The sequence below is a fragment of the Musa acuminata genome, chromosome BXJ3-5, assembly GCF_036884655.1.
Source record: "Musa acuminata AAA Group cultivar baxijiao chromosome BXJ3-5, Cavendish_Baxijiao_AAA, whole genome shotgun sequence".
Taxonomy (NCBI): Eukaryota; Viridiplantae; Streptophyta; class Magnoliopsida; order Zingiberales; family Musaceae; genus Musa; species Musa acuminata.
The window spans coordinates 32,254,306-32,274,722 of NC_088353.1; the positions used below are offsets into that span (position 1 = coordinate 32,254,306).

The 20,417-nt window shown below is 35.5% G+C and overlaps 1 protein-coding gene and 1 long non-coding RNA gene across 2 annotated transcripts; one reads left to right on the plus strand and one right to left on the minus strand.

The window, feature by feature from the left end:
* The first annotated feature begins 876 nt into the window (after positions 1-876).
* LOC103985145 (probable ADP-ribosylation factor GTPase-activating protein AGD11) lies at positions 877-11,521 on the plus strand. The gene is made up of 9 exons (XM_009402770.3): positions 877-1,034; positions 1,121-1,264; positions 3,785-3,878; positions 5,248-5,323; positions 7,209-7,372; positions 7,452-7,659; positions 7,776-7,892; positions 7,984-8,079; positions 10,964-11,521. The coding sequence occupies exons 2-9, from the start codon at positions 1,222-1,224 to the stop codon at positions 11,243-11,245; spliced, it is 1,080 nt and encodes a 359-aa protein (XP_009401045.2). The 5' UTR covers positions 877-1,034; positions 1,121-1,221; the 3' UTR covers positions 11,246-11,521.
* A 1,588-nt stretch (positions 11,522-13,109) lies between these two features.
* On the minus strand, positions 13,110-19,642 carry LOC103985146 (uncharacterized). Its single transcript, XR_671694.3, has 3 exons — positions 19,283-19,642; positions 18,984-19,189; positions 13,110-13,322 (listed from the first exon to the last, which is right to left on the minus strand). It is a non-coding gene; the product is annotated as an uncharacterized LOC103985146 (long non-coding RNA).
* Between the last annotated feature and the right edge of the window lie 775 nt (positions 19,643-20,417).

A 20,417-nucleotide genomic window follows, 5' to 3' on the forward strand; every position in this document is an offset into this window, starting at 1 on the left:
GTCATATCCAAGCAAGAGATGCGTATAGTCGAAATGGTATTTATTACCACACTATTGAAGAGTATATCTATTGGGCAAACCACACTAGGAAGTGTAGCTGTTTTTGGACTCTTTTTAGGTGCTGGGAGCTTGATACACACACGGTGAGAAATCTTATCGACCATTGTTACAGTCTTGTAAGCGTTTTGGGTCTCCTCAGTTCTGATCTCTAGTCATCTTCGATGTGAGCAAATCTTATATGTTGATCATTCAATTGATAGTTGAATCACCACACAGCTATATCTCCAGCATTTTCAAGGGACAACGATTGATCCACATTTGAGTGTCGGGCCCTGAAGGGAGAACGGTTGATGTAAGCTACCAGACCGTTGGTGACCCACGTTCGATCCAAAAAAAAAATACATTATCTATATAGCTAAAAGCGAGCTATATATCACTTGTTTTTGTTTGCTCTATATAGCTAAAAGTACATTATCTATATAGATAAAGAATGTTTTTGTTTGCTCTAACAGAATATCATGCATGCATGATATTATTATGTCAGAATCAATTTCTTTAACGTGATCCTTATCATCATATTTAGAGATTTATTATCTATTTTAAATTTTTTAATTTTTTATAATAAAATATATTTTTTAAGTGAATCTATCTCATCGTACTTAATTAAAAAAATTATCATACAATTATTTTCCGACATTTTCAAGGATGCGTTAACATTAGTTTTGAGGTTCCACGTCATTATACGCCGATGATATAATTAATTTGACGCGTAGACTCTTGGCAATTATTAATAGAAAACGACTTGTGGCCAATCCATTAGACTTTTTGTTTTACTATTTGTTTGTCGATGATAATAAAATATGGAGATTAGGGGAACAAAAGGCAGAAAAATAAAAAACGGAAAAAGAAGGACAAGGAATTTGTGATATTTGCTTTCTTCCATCCGCTCCTCGATAGGCGTTCGCTGATTGTGGTCGGTCAGGTCTTTTGGATGGGAAGGTGAACAAGACTCCGTTGGTCGGATCGATTCGGAGGTAAAAAGAAGAAACACCTTCGTCGGTGCCCTTTCGTTTTCGTCAGATCGGAATTAGTTGATCCCTTTATTTCGATGCGCGTTTAGGCGGAACGGTTTTCTGGCTCTGACGACAAGAGTTGGAACAGCCGATGGGAACGCGTTGAATGAGGTTGCCGTGGTTGTTCTTGCGGAGCATTGGCATGTAAATGTCTACCAAACAAGAATACGACGATACCAGCAATTCTTCAGGTTCCTTCTTTTTCGTTTTTACCTCAATTAATCCATTCTGCTTGGCCCTCTTCGTGTTTGTTTGTTTTTGTCGGTACGTTCTTTGTAATTTTTTTTTTTTTTTGGGATCATTCCTTTCCGTTCTTGATGTTTCTTTCGCCTCCTGATGCAAGAATCGCAGTACCAGGGGGTTCTGCTTCTTGTTGTTTGTTTATAACTGTATACGTTTATTTAATTTATTCATAGATTGTTTGTGCTTAAAATTTGAGGCAATCGAAGATATGATCTGATTTGCCAAAAATTGCATGTGACAGCGGGATCCTCCTCTTTCATTTTGGAATAATCTACCAGTTACTGAGATCGAAAAATGTGGATTAAAATTGGGTACAACTTGTTTCTATTTCTTTAAGTAACAATAAATGCACTTCATCATGTACAAGATTAGCGAGGATCATCACATACAGCTTCTCAATCAGGGGATTATTGAATGGGTAGGTGAAAATTTCTGGATATCATTTGAATCACATGAGGAATCTTGTCAGTACAAAAGTTCAAAATTGGAGTACTTGGACTTCTACTTTTCTTGTAGAACCACGTATTCAACTAATTGTGTCAGCATGGAAACTTCACCATGAACCTGAAATTTCCTTCAAGAGACAAATTAAGACTATTGTGAACACATAGGTAGCCAAAACATTACGAATATAAATTTTAAATGATGTTTCATTTTTCAAAGAAATTTTCAAATAGGGAATAACACTGAAGAAATTATGGGGTAATCAGCTAGAATGCATAGCCTGCATCAATCCAAAATCTAAGGCTACCTTTTGCTTTGGGGCTAAGTTAACTGTTTGGTTGTCAAAAGCAAGATACAAAGCTCATGATATCTGGCAGTTTTACGTTGGCTAGCAGTGACCTAATACAATCATCCTCCGTTCAGGCTTAAAGATTGGTAGTGAATAATGTGGGTGGAATTATGAGAGCACAACTTAAAAACTTAAATATCCTGTCAATGCAGGATCTTGGGAGGCAAGTGATCTATGTAGTTAACCCGAAATACTTGGATATTATGAATTGTTGTTGTTGGTTGTCAACAGAAGAGTTATTTGGGTATCAAAGAAGATGAGAGAGGGTTATTTTAACCAACTGTGGATTTTCTTATACTGCATTATCGATGTTAAGCCTCTTTAACATGTTAATTTCAAGATTATATTGTGTTGTAACAATACTTCCAACTTAACCTTCCTTGACTTTCAACCAAATACAGCCTAAAGGATGGAAGTAGAAACGAGAAACGTAAACATGGAAGACTTTACACTTCTACCCCTTTTTTTTGGATACAATGATCCTGATTATATAGCTCATAATTGCACAATGTTGGAATTTTGCTTAATGGCTGAATTTTGTGATTCTTGCTCATCATCTGGCATTTAGTCATGTTCTATTGTGATAATTTGCCTTTACTGGTTCATCTCAGCATGAACTTTCATAACTTAATTTCAATATTATTGAGAGCAAATACTTCTTTCTTACTATCGCAGCTAATTATTCTGTAGACAACACCGTGTACAATTGGAAAAACCAGGTTATTTGTGTTTATATGTTATACAGTAAACTCCAAAACTTCTTTCAAAAATAAAATTTAAAGGCTAATTTAGGAATTAGGTTCCCCTGTTCTTTCTGTTGTTGGAAACTAATAACACCACTTAGGGGCCTTATAGCATACATATGTGCAAGACATGACAAAATGGAAAAGGACAAACCATTCAGCAATGAATTAATCACCAAGTTAAGTTATTTTGGTAGGTCATATGCACCAATTTACTTGAATTTTGTAACTTATATTGTTGATCATTTAATATCAAGATTGAAGATAAATAAAAAAACCACTCTTCCTGAGGTCTTCAAATGGACTGGGTGCTCCAGAAGGACTAAGAATGCATCTCAAACTTGATTTTATGATTATTTAGATTGCCAAGTGGCATCCGTACATATTTTCTGGACTACTTGAACTGATTGAATAATCACTGTTATGGTCCTATGTTTATCAGAAAATACTTATGCACCAAAGGTGTAGATAGGATCCTACTTTTACTGCTGATAATGCTGAGATTTGTTTAAATTATTGGGGGCTGATTCTATGGACCCTAATATGAACAACTATGTCGAAGACTCTTCTTAAGCCATAATTCCGATAGAGCATGTATGGAAGAAATTTATCTCTGTCAAACAATCACATAGGTTGTCCATGAAAATTGCTTGTTATATTATCCCCACCCCCCACCCCATGGGACTAAAATTGACTTTGTATTTTCAATCTACGATTTTTAATTGATCACCATGCAGTCAGTCATCTTACCTTTGTTAAATGAATTTTCCCTTCTGGTGAAATGCTGCAATATTTTAAATAGCTCATTGAAGAGCAATCTCAATTTTATTATGTTAATATTTTGCATATTCTTTGAACTTTTTATTTTGTTAATCACTTGATTATGAAAGCATGAAGAAGGTTAAAGTTTGGATTGCATTTTTGTTTTTCAGGTTATTCAAGTCCACTAGGAAGGCTAGAAAACCTATTGAGTCATCCAAGTAATAGATATTGTGCTGATTGTGGCTCCCCAGACCCAAAATGGGTGTAAGTATTTGATTCTAGATAATATACAAATCTTTCTTCATTGCTTCTATTATAACAAAATTGTGTAACAATAAGTTCTTGTTATAAATAGACAGATTCTAGTTTAAAATCTGTCATGAATCATGCCTGAATATCACTTGAGCTAAGCCGTCAAGAGGAGCATTCGTAAGCTGCTCTTTGGTGGTAAGGAGTTACTCATATGTATCATAAGCCTTAGTCCACATTCAATATGATGTGAAACTAATCGGATCACAGTATCACAATCTTCCCCCACATAGATCAGCTCATATATACGCATAACATCAGATCACCAGGATCACCTTTAGGTGATGTGGGGTTTAAAAATGCATGATCCAACACTAATAACATCATATCACCAGGATCACCTTTAGGTGAGGTGGGGTTTAAAAGTGTCATGATCCACCATGTCACTAGTCATTACCATTATACTCAGTGGCGCAGTTTGTCTATCATACCAGAGATTCACCATGATGCACAATAGTTAAACATATCCCACACACTGTGAGTCGTTGTTGCTCTTATAACATATTTGTCATTATACAAGCTCGAATACCAGGTAGAATATGCTGCCAAAAGAAGCATTCAATAGTTGTTCTTTAGGAGTGGTTGGTGACATATGATCCAAGTCTTTGGGCATGAGTATTAGTCTAAAATTAGGGCAACACAGTCTTCTTTAATCACTAGGATCCCCTACAAATGATGTGGGGATCAAATGAGCTGGATGTGTAGTCCCGTACAATCTTCTTTAGGCACTGTGGCTCACCATGTTGCTACCACCATACCTGGTACTTGTCTCTACTAGTCCAGAGATTCTTTGGATGTGTAGCAGATGCCAATGTGACCAACAAATTAATAGTGAATTTTGCTCTGGTACCATATTTGTCAGTCTGAGCCCAAATTTCGTATGGCCTAAGCCCTCAAAAAGGAGTACTGAAATGTTACGTATAGTAAGAGTTGCTGACTCATATAGTAATGACAGCCGATGCGCTTTGTGAGAGTTGGTGACTTGTGGCGTGTTGGTATAGCATATCTGGTCAGACTGGTAAGTCTCAACCATATTAGTCTGTGGTTATTGCCACTTGTTGACTCAATGCCGAGTAGATTATGGTATTCTAATGCATTATATAAAGCTAAGGGTGGGTAATAATTAAGAAGGCAATATCTAGTATGTTCATTTGAGATGTAGCTTTGCATGTAATTCAGCATCTAAGTTGGAAGTGTTTACACACGTCAGCTTTCTGTTTTATGATGTTAAGATCTAGTTACTTTCAGCTATGCTATTTGTAATTCTCAAGCACTCAACTGCTTTCCTCCAATAATACATCTAACAGAAAATTTTTATCATCAGCTCACTGAATCTTGGAGTGTTTATATGTATCAAATGTTCTGGGGTACACAGAAGTCTTGGAGTTCATATCTCTAAGGTATTCATATGCAGCACCGCTTTAGTTCTGAATATCAGTCTTTCCATATATTAGTTTATCTTTATATTTTATTGACACAACTTCAACCAAATACAGCTAGAATCTCATCAGGACTGTTGGGGCTTCAATTCTTTTATCACAAAATCAATCATAAAGGCTGTTAATCATGGCTCAGTTCTTTTGAATATAAACTAACTAATTAATATTAGATTTAAAAATCAAAATTTTTAATAATTCTAACATATTCATCAAATAAAAGAAAGAGCAAGCTTTTTTAAAAATATAAATATTTCTTTGTTCTGTAGAGGTAGTAAAACAAATTGTTTTTTTGTATGTATTCATTTAACAATATTTAAATTGAGGGCATTAATTTGATCACCTGAAAGTAGTTTAGATCATAGTTCAATAAATGAATGCTTTTTGCACCATTTCTTTTGTGTTAATTTGATGAAGATACAAAGTGCAAACTATATTCATATCAAGGTTCGCAATACCGTATCGTACCAGCGTTTCGACGTTCGCTCGGTACGGTACAAAACGGTATACCGAGCGGTATATATATATTATATATATATATATAACTTGGCGACGTCGCCTCTCTCTTCTCTCAGGCGGGGCGACGTCGCTTCGGTGACGTCACCTCGTTTATATATATATATATATAAATTAATATATATATATATAAAAGATTATATATATTTATATATTTTTTTATTTAAAAGGCGACGTCGCATCGCCTCGGCGACGTCGCCTTTTCCTTCCCCACGCGGGGCGATGTCGCCTCGTTTATTTAAATAAAAAAAAAAAAAATATATATATATATATATATATATATATATATATATATATAATTCGAAATAGGTGCCTCAGCGACGTCACTGAAAAAGGCGACGTCGCGTCACCTTTTTCTAAAATATTTATATATAAATATATATATATATATTATTTTATTATTTTTTTGTTTCGCACGGTAGCGTGCGGTCCGCGTACCGGTATGCCGTCGGACCGGTACTTACCGCCTGTACCGGGCGGTATCATTCGGTATTGCCTACCTTGATTCATATCACATAAACTTTGGTTTCCCTATGTTTTGAATATTGTAGATCATATTTAGCTAATTTGGTCTCTGACTTTGATCCTTTTTGTTGATTTTGAGTGATAAGGACCAATCCTTCCAATAGGAGTCTAGCCTGATTCATCTATGGTTACTAATGCAAAAATGTGATAAATCTTTAACATCTCATCAAGTAATTTTCTGCAAATTTCAAGCATGCATGTTATTGAATAAATAAAGAATTTCTCACGAAAATATTTATGACATTTTTGTTGCTTTTGGATGTTTGACGCCTAAACAATATTAACTGCAACCAGTAGTTCCAGATAAGTTCAAACTACAGAGCTAAGCCAAAATTATTACTTAAGGTGAGAATGCATGAGAAAGAAGTTAAGCGGAATATGTCTGCCCTACGTTACCACATGTACAATATACTGATAAAAACAATCATTTCAGAATAGTTTGCTTTCTGTTAAATGAGGTTATTTGAACTGATCTAAATGGAAGTCTGTCATTATGAGTTGCCAATAAGTGTTTCTCCCAGATTTATAATTACACCTCTTGGATTTTATTCTTTATAGATCAACTAACTAATATTAGATTTGAGATTGAAAAACCTTTGGGCATAGCTTGTGAAGAGAACAAGATGTGAAAATGGAAAAACAGAATCCATATAAAGCAGTGAGATGATACGATGAACTGTGCCAATTAAATGCAAACAAGATTCACCAGTAACCACAAATGGGAAATTTGTTAAGATGGATAGTAACTTGATATCTGCCTTTCATCACACTGTAGTGTGTTTTCACATCTTTCAGTATTATCCTCCAGGTTATATCAGTGAAGTTGGATGATTGGACAGACGAACAGGTTGATTCCTTAATTGACGGGGGTGGTAATGCTGCTGCAAATGCTAGATACGAAGCCTTCTTGCCTGACAATATTATAAAGCCAAAACCTGATTCTTCAATTGACGAACGCTCTGAATTTATCAGGTCTGCTTCCTGGAATTGTCAAATTATGCATGACATCTGACATTGTTCTAAATCCATATCATATTTCTTAATTACTCAGGAGAAAGTATGAACTGCAACAGTTTTCAAGCTCTAATGTACAAATTGGATATGCAATGTCTCCTGACGCCAACACATCTTTTCAGAACAATGTTACAAACAACAAACTTCTTGAGAAGCAACATACTGGAATTCGTCATGGTCTAGGTCATGCATTTCGCAATAGCTGGAGAAAAAAGGAAACTGAACATAAGACTGTCAAGAAAATGGTATGAGTTACATGATCTTAATTATAAACATTCCATACTTATGTACCTGTTCAAATTATTCAGTATTAATGGTCACTTCAAAATTTCTTTTGTGTAACTGAATAAATATTTTGTAGATGGGCATGGTCGAATTTGTTGGATTAATTAAGGTTAACATAGTTAAGGGCACCAACTTAGCTGTTCGGGATATGATGACTAGCGATCCATATGTTATCCTGAACTTGGGACACCAGGCAAGAAATTTGTTTTTATTGATATCAATATTTGCAGTGCTGGATTGTCCCTCATGCATTGAGCATCTGAGCTTTCAGTTTGTTGTTACAGTCAATGAAAACACGCGTGATAAAGAGCAGTTTGAACCCTGTATGGAATGAAAAGCTGATGCTGTCAATACCAGATCCTATCCCACCTTTGAGGCTGGTAAGTAATACTTGGTAGCCAGGGAAGTATATTTTATTAACAAACAGAATCACATTTTTATATCTGAAGCATATAGAATTCTTTCTAAAATAAATTTCTCTTTTTTGGTTGCAAAATTGTATAGAAACTCGTTATTAGTTTAGTTTTCACCTTGATACTTTTATAGCTTATATTTTTCTTGCAGTATTGAGAAACTTAACTATGTTTATTATATTTGTTCTCTTGAAATTTGCTATTTTGTCATGTAAATCTAGACTTATTTGTCATTTTGAAGATCTCAATATGCTTGTATCATAATTACTTCTTGTATTAAGAGATGCAAAAGCTGCAACTTTCTATCGAGTATAACAACACAAGAATAATGAATTACCTTCACAAAATCCTTTTATTGAAACAAAACTTGCGATCTACCTTAAGAAAGAGAGAAAGGCCCCAGAAATCTGGTTTCAATCAGCTGCAGTAAATCATGATTCAAAACAGAATACCAATTATTGAGTACTTTATTTGCTGCATATTGCCATTCCAAGAACACTTTTCATTACTAAATGTACATATGTTTTTGTTCCTAAATATTATCTTCCTTCTTTAGCCAAAATGAGGGAACTAATCCCGGGTGATGTATCTAGCCATTGCAGACAACTTATTAAAATTAAACACAGGTATTTTGCATATTTTAAGGAGCACTACAGAGTTTGATCCAGGAAATTTGAGAAGCTAACTTCGTTAATGCAAAATATCTCTTTGAAATTTTGGGGACTTTATTTTTCTTGAGGAAAAATGAAGTAGAATCAATGATCGGATTGACTACTCTTCGCACCGAGTTTTTCTACAGCCAAAAAACTTTGACAATATGTTGAACTCCAATTAGAATATGTAAACTAAATTATGTAAATGTTTGAGTGAAGCATCACCAGTTATGCATATTTGCAGCAATTAATGTTTTTCTACATTAAGCTTGACATAATGTTGACAATCATGTCAAGTTCGTTACCATGTACAACCTGGTTTACTTTATATTTTGCTGTCACACTTAAAAAACTTTGTTAAATGATTAGCTTCTGTAAGATCTCGAAATGTTTATGCCTGTATTTTTTCATAACATGGTTCTAAATCATACTATTTACATCGAGAAAATTGTCCAAATTACTGATTTTAATCTTTCAGCCTTTCAAGGCCAAAAAAATATATATAAATGTTCCATAACTAGAAAATGATTGAGATTTTGTAATACATGTTTTCTTGACTTTTCTAACCGCCTGTAGTTTCATGTCAATCTAATTTTTTTTTTCTGAATGAAAATTCAAAAACTTGTGGACACTATCTAACCTGTAACATAATCAACAATGATTAAAATGGAACTAATTTCTCAAAGTGGTTGTACTATTCTTCAGCAGTTATAGTCAATTGAATATAATCTGGCAATAGATAATGACAATGCCTTAAAGACTGATCAGACAAATATGTACCAGCTGGTAAACCAACTGGTCGATTGATATTGGAGTTGGTTTACCATCCTACATACCTCGACTATCCCAATCGACCAGTTGTCAAACGAATAACAACCTGAGATTTAAATTTATGGTTATTGATGCCCTTGAGTCCTCCAGCATGGTGGCTTTATAAGGATTTCCTTGAACATTAAGGATTTCAATATAATACACTATTGCCCTAGTTTACTCCTACGTTGAAAGTGGGAAGAAACTTAGGTTGGTATATTATGTTAAAGTTGACTTATCATAATTAATTTGAACTTAATTATTTTTGGCTAGTAGTTTAGGTCTATCAAATTAATGGACTAGTTATTCTATCAGACAAAGTCTTTATAAATGAGATTAGAGTGGATCTAGTATTGACCATGGTAAAAGATCGAACTAGGAAAAGACTACTCATAAATGGGGTTGGAAGTACATCCTATCATCGAGTCACCACTAGGTTGAGTCTCATGTATATCATTCTATGGCTTGATTCTGGATTATGTTGATGAGGATATTAAGTTTCAAGTAGGGGAGATTATGATGCGCCAGTTAAGTTTCACATTGGATATAAGAGGATATTTGGATTGGTATATAGGACTAGATGGTGTCAATTACCATGCTAAAGAAAATTTTGAGTTAGTAGTAGTGTGATTGTAAAATTTATTTTGGTATTCTAAAATAAGCTTCAATATCAGATTATATATCGTCTTTGGTTTGAGCTGTGGATGCTCCAAGATGATTTATTTTTTCTTTTACTACCAGAAATAGGAAACCATTTTGCATAGTATCAGATTATATATCAAGTCTTTGGTTTGAGCTGTGGATGCTCCAACATGATTTATTTTTTCTTTTACTACCAGAAATAAGAAACCATTTTGCATAGTATCAGATTATATATCAAGTCTTTGGTTTGAGCTGTGGATGCTCCAACATGATTTATTTTTTCTTTTACTACCAGAAATAGGAAACCATTTTGCATAGTACCTTAATAAAGATTAATGCTTGAATTTGCTTTCTGTTCACTAGTTTTTATCACTGTAACCTATCAGGCTTTACAAGAATCTGTTTAATATTAGTACGAGTACTATGTTGTAATCAAACTTGCGAACCTGCATTTCATTTGTCTCGATGGGAACTTGTAAAATAGTTTAGTTAGAGAAAAACCAGTATTAAATTAGCTGACATCGAGTAAGTTTCTCGCTAATGACTAAGATGCATGAGCAGTAATAATTTGATAGAATATAACTGATGTAATCCCCACTCCAAGAAGAAAGCCTGTGTCTTTTACGTAATTAGATCGAGTTCTACATGCAAAATGTCAATGTAGTCAAGGTGTATGATGTATTTATCAAGTGGACTTAAACAAAGTAGCAATGTCTGAGTATAACTTTGCATGTGTATCATGACAGCAAGTGTACGACAAGGACACTTTCTCGACTGATGATCGCATGGGGGAGGCTGAAATAGATATCCAGCCGCTCGTCGCAGCCGCGAAAGCATACGAAAATTCCAGCATCTCCGAGTCCATGCAGCTTGGGAAATGGTTGGCCACTGATGACAACACATTGGTCAAAGATAGCATAATATCCCTTGTTGATGGCAAAGTAAAGCAGGAGATTACCCTCAAACTTCAAAATGTCGAACGTGGTGAGCTGGAGATCGAACTCGAGTGTGTCCCTCTCAGTCAATAATTATGGAAGAGAAACCAGAAAATAATTTTTGGTATATGTAGTCCTGCAGGAAATCTTAGCTTTAGCATAATGTGAGTTCTGTTAACTGGTTGTAATATATGATAGTGCCTTTTTAGTTGTCATTAGTACGTAAGAAGCAGCAGCAAACCTGACAAAACCATGTCTCATGATGACTTACGAGGAAAATGTAAAATGTGTGCGAATCACGCAGTGGAAGCAACAACTGTAATGTCCGTCCAAAATTAGAAATACGATCTCATGTATCTCGTTAGGTTGTGTTTTTAGATTTTTTAATTATTCGACAACAAATTGCCATTTACTGAATTTTGATTGGGTAAATTATATTTGTTAACCACCATAATCTATAAAAAAATAAAAAAAATAAAAGACAGAGGACTTGGGTAAGATGTACGAACTTGACCTAAGTTTGAGTTAAGACACGTTGTATGTTGAGACTCAGCACATGTCACATCTAACGTGGGCACATGCACATATGGATCTAGTCGGCCAAATCCAGTATTAAGTAGCGAAGTGGTAACCTAATGCAATGACTTAAGGCTAAAATCCCGCAGAAAAGCCCAACTACGAGGAATGTGTATCAACTTCGACATCGCGGCATCCTATCCTATGTTAGGAGTACAATATGAAATCTCTTCTGACATGTGGAGGAAAATTGTCTAACAACTATTAGAAAATGTCCAACATTGAAATTCTGACCTTTACACCTTATCATGTATGGATGTTATATGATGATGGTTACGTGTGGTTGAGGCTTTGAGCTATGTTGCATAAGATTGATGCATAATAATTATATATATAAAAAATAAGAATTTATATGAAAAAATGATTCATATGAGAATTAATTGCGTTCGGAATTCTCGTTAAGAAATGATTGAAAATAATCCACAAGCATTATCCTTAAGCCTTGCTCAGTATGATTATTTAATTATTTTTTATATACTTATTTTTTAAGATAATTTATGAACAGAAGAAGAAATCAGAATGATGTACTACCACCAATCATTTTACTATTTTATTTTTCGATCTTTTGTCGTAAGAAGATGTAAGTGATCGAGACAGTATTTTTGAAAATAAAATGTTGGTTCGATAATTATGTTTTATTTTTTGATAGAGAAGATTAACAACGGTATGATTTCTCGATATTCCAGTATGATGGGTGAAACAGTGCTTCTGTTCCACCATTTTGGGAGCAAAATGTATTCGAGCAAGTTTTACAATATGGCCCGGCCCGACTCATAAAAATACTTCCTATGAGCCCTACGATCTCCCAGAGACTGTTTGGGCTTTCAATTACAAGTGTTACCATCAACGAGGCACAAATTTTGGTTTGCGGGAACCCAACCTTTGTCCGATAGAGCCCAGTCCCGGACTCCTCCATCAACTCGCAAAACACAAAAAGGATCGGCTCAATCATACTTGGAAATCGGCCAACTCCTAATCAATTTTGGAAAGGAAAGACACGACGAGTGAGTTGCAGCGAAGGAGTCGAAGATTCGTTGATTAATTTTTTTGAGCATATCGTAAAAGAGGGAAGCTAAATTTTAAAGCTGACAATTTGGCAAGGAGAGACTTTTGGGGTGTAGTAAGTAGGTCTGATCCCTCACTCGAGTTCACAAGTCTCTAGTACCCAATGCTTCACAATCTTAACAGTAACCTCATCCTACTCTTCTTAACAACGAGGGGAGGGGGGTTGTTTTTGTCTTACTAGGATGTCATAGAGCCCAAACTATTCATCAACCACCAACACAAGCTGAAGCTGTCCGACGACGTCAAACCTCTGCCGTCATATCAGATATGTCGGATGGGTCAATACGTCGGCTTGCCACCGTCGGAGGTGATGAGCTCACAGCAAAGTTTCTCGGTGTTTCTTATAGCTCTGACGTAAAACTCAAATTACAGCACCCTTCTCTTTCGATTGCTTGACACAAACTTACCAATACTCAACTCACCAAAGAAATCAGGAACGCATACGCATAGCCTGTTGGTTTTGATTCCTTTTCTTCTCTAGGTCAGACTCTCGGTGTCTTAAATGCAAGTGATTACGTTTCTTCCGTGGCTGCAAAGAAAAAAAGACAACAACAGAGATAGCTAAGTTTGCCATGGATAAAAGAGAATCAAGTTTGTAAATATTAAGAGAATAGGAAAGGCTGTAGCACCAGATTACTGCCTCCTGCAACATTGTGACATCTTTGTATGGAGCCTTGAAAATAAGAAAAGCTATAGAAACTTGAAATGCCTAACACAAGTTCTTCCAGAATCAACAACTTCTCTAGAAGAAAAAAAGATTTCTTTCATAACTTTGATCTGCCATCATATGCATATGCTTGTTACTAAAAACTTTTGGAAGGGAAAAATACAAATATTATATGTAAAAAATCGATAATTTACCAGACTGGTTTTATACAGGTTTATGCCAAATGATTTACCAATTCATACCACCTAATATCACCCAAAACAAATAATAAAATAAAATACTGTTCGATACTAGACCATATGATTCAATGTTTGCTCTCAATTGGACTTGTAAATATTGGTTGGTACACACCATACCATACTGTAGGTATTTTAGACAATTAATTTATGTGCAGTAATGACTAGGTCAAAAGATGGAATCACCTATCAGAAGCAAAGTGTCAAACATGTAGACTTGCAGATAATTCCTTGAAAAAGCATCATAATTTTTACTAAACATGACAAAGGATCAATGACTTCTAGGTTCGAAAAACAAATATATTTTTTATCAGATTGCAAGGATAATATTTCTATTGAAGGCACCATAGAAAGAATACTTAATCAAAAACTTTGAGAATCAATACATTCTAAATTTGCACATCAGTGAAATCCAAGAACTTGATTTTGCTTTAATGATCAGGACTGTACAAGTCTCTCTGTGTGATTGTACAAGAACTTGATTTTGTTTCAATGACCATGATTGTACAAGTCTCTGTATGATATAAAGACCAAAATTGGGGGTCCTCCATTGGAAAGGCCATCAACCTTACACCTGCCATCCTAGCAACTTCTATCCTTGTAATATACAAAGGTTGTATTCATTCATCACTCTAGGCAAAGAATATAAAGAGTCCTCACACTTTTATCCTCATTGTGTCTTTTCCCTACATGGCTTAAATTATGATACAAGGCAGGCATGGCTGACTTCCATATCCAATATAAAAATGTAACTATTGAAGTTTTGATCTACAGATTGAAAAGGTAACATAACAGTTAAACTGATACATGACTATATATAACAATAATGAGCATGATGTCCCAAGGATACATGACTATGTTTACAAGAAGTAATGGTACATCGAAACATACCATGGTAATGTTGAGAGGGGGAGAGGGAAGGAAGAAGGAAGAAGGAAGAAGAGGAAAGGAGTCGGCGGTGGAGGAAGAGAAGATGTACGGAAGCAGTCGACAAGAGATGGGCACACAAACAACGAGAGTGGAGAGAATACATAGGTGAGGAGTTGCAAGTTGCAACTCCTCGATTTTAGGCAGTTTAAAAAGACAAATTTTTAAATGGACCAAACCAATCCGCAGGTTTTAAAAACCTTGGCTTTTAAATGGTTTTCTAAATCTACATACTTTTAAATGTTCTTTTTTTTTGCTGTCACTCTACTTTGTTATCCATCCTGCTAAGCAAGCTACCACCAAACTTGGTATACTTCAACTTGAGCCACCAAGTTGCAAATTTATGCATGAGCCACCAAGCTACAAACCTATGCACTTATACCGCTTATAGTAGCCAACATTTTTAATCATTTGAAACTTTCAGAGTTATAAGCTACATCTTCCTCTGTTTTATAAGTTGCATCTTTCTTTCTATGCTCTATGGCTAGATGTTGCTATTATTAGTGACTTTCAAAGACCCACCCACTTTTTACCATAGAGCTATCGATCAATTCATAAAGTTGATAAATCCCAAAAATCAAGATTGTTATGATGATAAATTCTTTAATTATAACAAAATGCCTGAGCCTTTGGAAGAGTCTTCGGAAGTCACTAATAATAACAGGACCTAGTCATATAGATCAGAGCAAGATACCACCTAATCATTTAAACAAAGGAAGATGCAGCTTATAACCTTATCCCATCATGTAGTCTAAGTCTCAAATGATCAAAAATATTGTTTATATAATGTGCATAGATTAAATTAGTAGCTCAAGTTTAAGTAAAACAAATTTGGTGGTTACCTGCTTAACGGGATGTCAAAGCAATGTTAAGATAATAAAAACTCAAAAGATGATAGAAACTCGTAACTTTTTAAGGCTTGCATACATTAAGATCAGAAAACCAAGGTTTCTAACCATGCATATAAAATCAAATATCACATGGGCATATAGTGTCGCAGCATATTTGCTAGATATGACCAAGATCGATATAGCATTGACGTCGGAATCAGCTAGCGACAATATAACCAAGATTGGTAGGATTGGATCACAAAGATCAGAATCTGCCTCAGGAAGAACTTTCAAATTTTAAAATATAAAAAAAAGATAAAGTGTAAAATATTTAAATATTCTTTTACCTACATATCTATCTAAGAAAATGAAATTGAAGTGTAAAAGATCAAAAATGTATAATAGATATCAATAAAGTAATAAAAGATTCATTCTCATTATGCCTGTGATCCTTCTCTAATTACTATGAGATAGAAATATTAGGCAATGCAAAAATAAACAAAAAAGAGTTTCATTCAAAGCAAGTGCATGTGGAATATGATATTCATTATGAATCATTACATATCCCTTCTCTGTCAGGTTTACTTCCCTTTATTTTCCAGATATCTTTTCATCTCTATTTTAACTAATAGCAAACAATGAATATATAGTAAAATATGACAAATATGATGGCCACAATAAATGCAAAACATGACAGTAGTAGTGTCTCTTCTAATTCATATAGTCATAAGAGTTTTTTCTTTTGATTCTTTTGTTTCTTCTCTCTTCTCCTTCCACTCCTTACCTTCTTTTTCTCTGTTTTTTTAATACCTAATATTGACCAAAATCAGTTCACATTGATTAATATATTCTAGTTGAATTTGACCATGTTTTGGGCTACAAGGCAGAAAAATCATCTACTATTAAATCAGTCTCAGACAATATTGAAAAGGAAGGACATACTTGGATCGGCCAATGAAATAAACTGTGATGGCTATGGTGTAAACGTTGTAGGACAACATGTTAAAGAATCTCTGGAAATATATAACCAAAAAAAAATTAAAACTTAAGAAGGGCGTAAATGCTGCCTACGCTTACTCTCTTCCGACACACACCAAGTCAACACTTCAATTCTTTGACACGTCATATTCACACCTCAACCTCATTCGACTGACATGGCATGTAGGCCCAAAGCCTATGCGGTAGCCAACGTTGTGCCAACAAGGAGGTCAATTTAGCCCCGTGTAATCGGCTACGTAATACTTACGAGAAGCTAACTCAACTGACCTTTCTTAGTCTTTTCGAGTTCGGTTCTGCACGATCACACTTATGGTAGAACAATATGCATAACCGTCCCTAGCACTAACCACGACTTTCAACTCAATGGTCGCATACCACACTATAAAAGGGCTCTCAAGTATGCCATCAGATATCTTATTCACTCTAATACTATTGTGTTTCTATATATTCAACATTTAACTAAATCCTCTAAAAGAGAACTTAAGCATCAAAGGGGCCTTGTTGGGCATGCCCTCAATGCAGTTTTGTAGGGTCTTGGCTCAGTCTATTTTTTCACCAAACACCACTCCATCTTGAGACAAATGCAGAAAAGGACATCGACCGGCTTTGAAGCAGACTTCGAATCAGCATCCACATTGAACAACTAAAATCTGACTTAATAATATGCTAGTACATATCATGTTGGTGTGAAAGAGAGGGGGGGGGGGGGGGAGGAGGACGGAAGGGAAGGGAGGAGAAAGAGAAAGGAAAGAAAAGGAGGGTGGTGATGAAGGAGGAAAGGAGTAGGAGGAGAAAGAGAAAGGAAAGAAAAGGAGGGTGGTGACGAAGGAGGAAAGGAGTAGGAGGAGGAGAAGGAAATTTTTTACAAAGGCGGGAGGTGAGTTGGAGTTAGGCATCACAAGGGGTAACAAAGGGGTCAAACACAAGAGAGACCTAGAGAAGGGAGAGACGCCTTTCACCCTTAAAAGATTATTAAAAGGCCGAACTGGACCAAATCGCTCGAAAAAAGCTGGTCCATGTTTCGGTTAGTTATTGGACTGATAAATATCACCTAGTATAGCACGGTCTAGGTGGTATCTAGAACCATAAGTCTTGTTACCAATTATGGATGGATGATCCATCTCAAATGTTTTATATTCTTCATTTTTATATAGAATAATAAGAACAGTTTATAGGAAGCTAATTGTTATAGACAACTATTATGATTTTGATACTTCAAGTATCATAATTTCTTCATGTTCAACTCAAAATAGAAAGTTGTTATACATAGCAGACTTCAGTACTACCAGATTACTTTTCTACACTTAGTCAATATGAATACTTCTCATATCATTTATATTGAACACAACAGTTAAGCCAATGAAATAAAGTTGTTATCATTGCAATGCAAACAAAATCAGATGATTTCCAACCAAAACCCCATATGGATATAAAGCAAATCTGATCCAATGATGAATTTCAATTTCATTTGCTGTCATATTATACTATAATTGTCCTTCCCATCTTAGGTGGTAGACGAAACAGAGATTTGTCATCTCCATCAAGATTCCAGCAGAATAAGTTAAGAACCAACAGCAGAATAAGTGAAGAACTAACAAAGAGATGCCTGATATCACCCTTTCAGTTAAGATATTTCTGCAACTCCACTAGAAATTTGAAAAATGAAAATCCAAATCAAACATACTCATTCACTTATTTCACATAAATTCTGCAAGCCACCATCATTTTATTTTGCTCACACAACCTATGATCAAGTTAGAGTAAAAAACCAACAATGGGTTCATCCACAAAAACATCTTTTCCATGTAATATGTCCAAAGCCAAATAACTTTCTCCCTGCCAAGCTATCAAGATTCCAACATTCCTGCAAAAATAGTCTGACTTTAGGATATGACAGATGGCACACTATTTCATCCTCACAGCATCGAACAAGCTGTGATGAGACCAATTTGGTGAACTTAAAAGGAGTCAACCTTTTGCTAGTGGTGAGACACTCACCTGCAGTTGACAAAAATGGGATCATTCTAGTATGTCGAGTACTAATTTGTTTCTTCTTTCAGTGGCTATGGCAACAACTTGATCACAGTTAAAAAAAGCCAGTGTTGCAATCCTCAAAAAGGTATCATTCATCAATCGTTTTATTGTCCAAGAGACCCCTTGAAATTATTCTAAGCAACATTATGTATTACAAACAGTAGAAGGAGGTTTTGTTAAAGGCAAAAGTAACTTCTTCACCCTTTCTAAGGGAATATTAAAGGCTAAAGTTATTACTTGAGGGAATATGAAAAACTTTTAAGCTTAAGAAAATTATAATTTGCCGCAAACTCGCAGAATGACTGTCAGAATTTTGATTTCAACCATTCAAAGTAATATAAGTTCGGGGAGGATCTAGCCCTGAATACGAAGACAACAATGATTTATATCATAGCAGAGTGAACCGCATCAGAGTCAGAATTCCAAAAAATAAGAATCAACAATTTCACCAAAGAACACAAATCAACAAAAGATAAAAGCAGGGATCAGAGAGAGACCTCGGCGACGTTGGTCAACCTATAGGTAGCGGGCCGATGTCGCCGGCCCTGAGACCCCGGGCGATCTCGTCGGCGACCATCAAACACGCAGAGACCCAACCATTGAGTGCCGCCCATACCACGCTCATGAAGTAAATGACCAAGCTCCACCGCATGGCCATCTATGTCTGGCAGATCGAAACCCTAACTTCCTCCTCTCTTCCTTTCTGCGTCATAAGATTACCGGATTAAACCATCAAATCCCAATCCCGAAACCAAGTTCATCATCAGAACAACAGAAAGGAAAACTCATCACTTACCCGAAAAAGATAGGTTAAGGCTTGTACTGCAACATCAACACTTGCAGCCTAAAATCCGATCAAGAAGTCGAAGGCAGAAGAGTCGCCCTTTTCCCCCTTTGCTGTCTTTTCAGGTGGGCCAAATAATTATGAGGAAAATCACAATAACTTAAAGAATTCCATGGGAGGGTAGTACTTTAACGAAAGCCAAGAACAGGGAGGATTCTTCGGGGGAAGATTGCTGGAACAAGCAGGCAGTAAATGGCTATTATTTCTCGATTGATTCCAGTTTCCGGAGGCGATGATTTTGACTTTGCACCGACCCTCCCCCCCCCCCCCGATCAGCCAACACTGTCGGTGGAGTCGTCCGTGCGATATCGATCGGAGGGTTTTGATGTTGTTTATGCACCATGCGGAGGGCCAAGATGACAGTTCCCACCTTTTTAATTCTGCGTTGGGTTCCGTCTTAAGATATTCGGGTTAAATTATCTCAAGCGTAATTAATCAGATTTAATATAATGTAGGGAACACTACGATGATTAAATTGGTGTAATGATAGATATGGTTAACTATGGTTAGTATACTATATTTTAAAAATTAATTTTGGGTCTCTATACTTAAGAATGTGAAATATTTAATGTAATTTTTTGACATCGTTAATTTTGTCAACGAAAAAAATCACACGTGTTGGTCACGTGCAAAAAAGAGCACGAGTGAAAAAGATTAAAACATAATTTTATTATTTTTTAAATTATTAAATTTATATTTATTTCTCGTCTTAATTAATTTCTCTTCATGTCCTCTCTCCGACTTCTCATCGCTCACCCACTGCACCCACTCGACCATCGCCACATCAGACCTAGCTCGCTTGTCGCCTCATCATCCTCGCCTTAGCTAACGACGGTCTTATTATCATTAGAGAAGCTTGCTGCTTGTGTATCTCCACTTCTATTGCGATGCTCCCATTGTTCACGAGGCCGATAAGTTCTTAAACTTCATTAGGTACAACACCAGCATTTCTAGTACAGTCATGAGAAGAGTGAGGACGAGATATAAAAACAAGATCTTATTATTGAATTATCGAATAATAAAAACTTCAGTAAGTATTTAATTTTTTTTTATTTTGAGTCACTATGTTAAATGTATATTTGTTGAA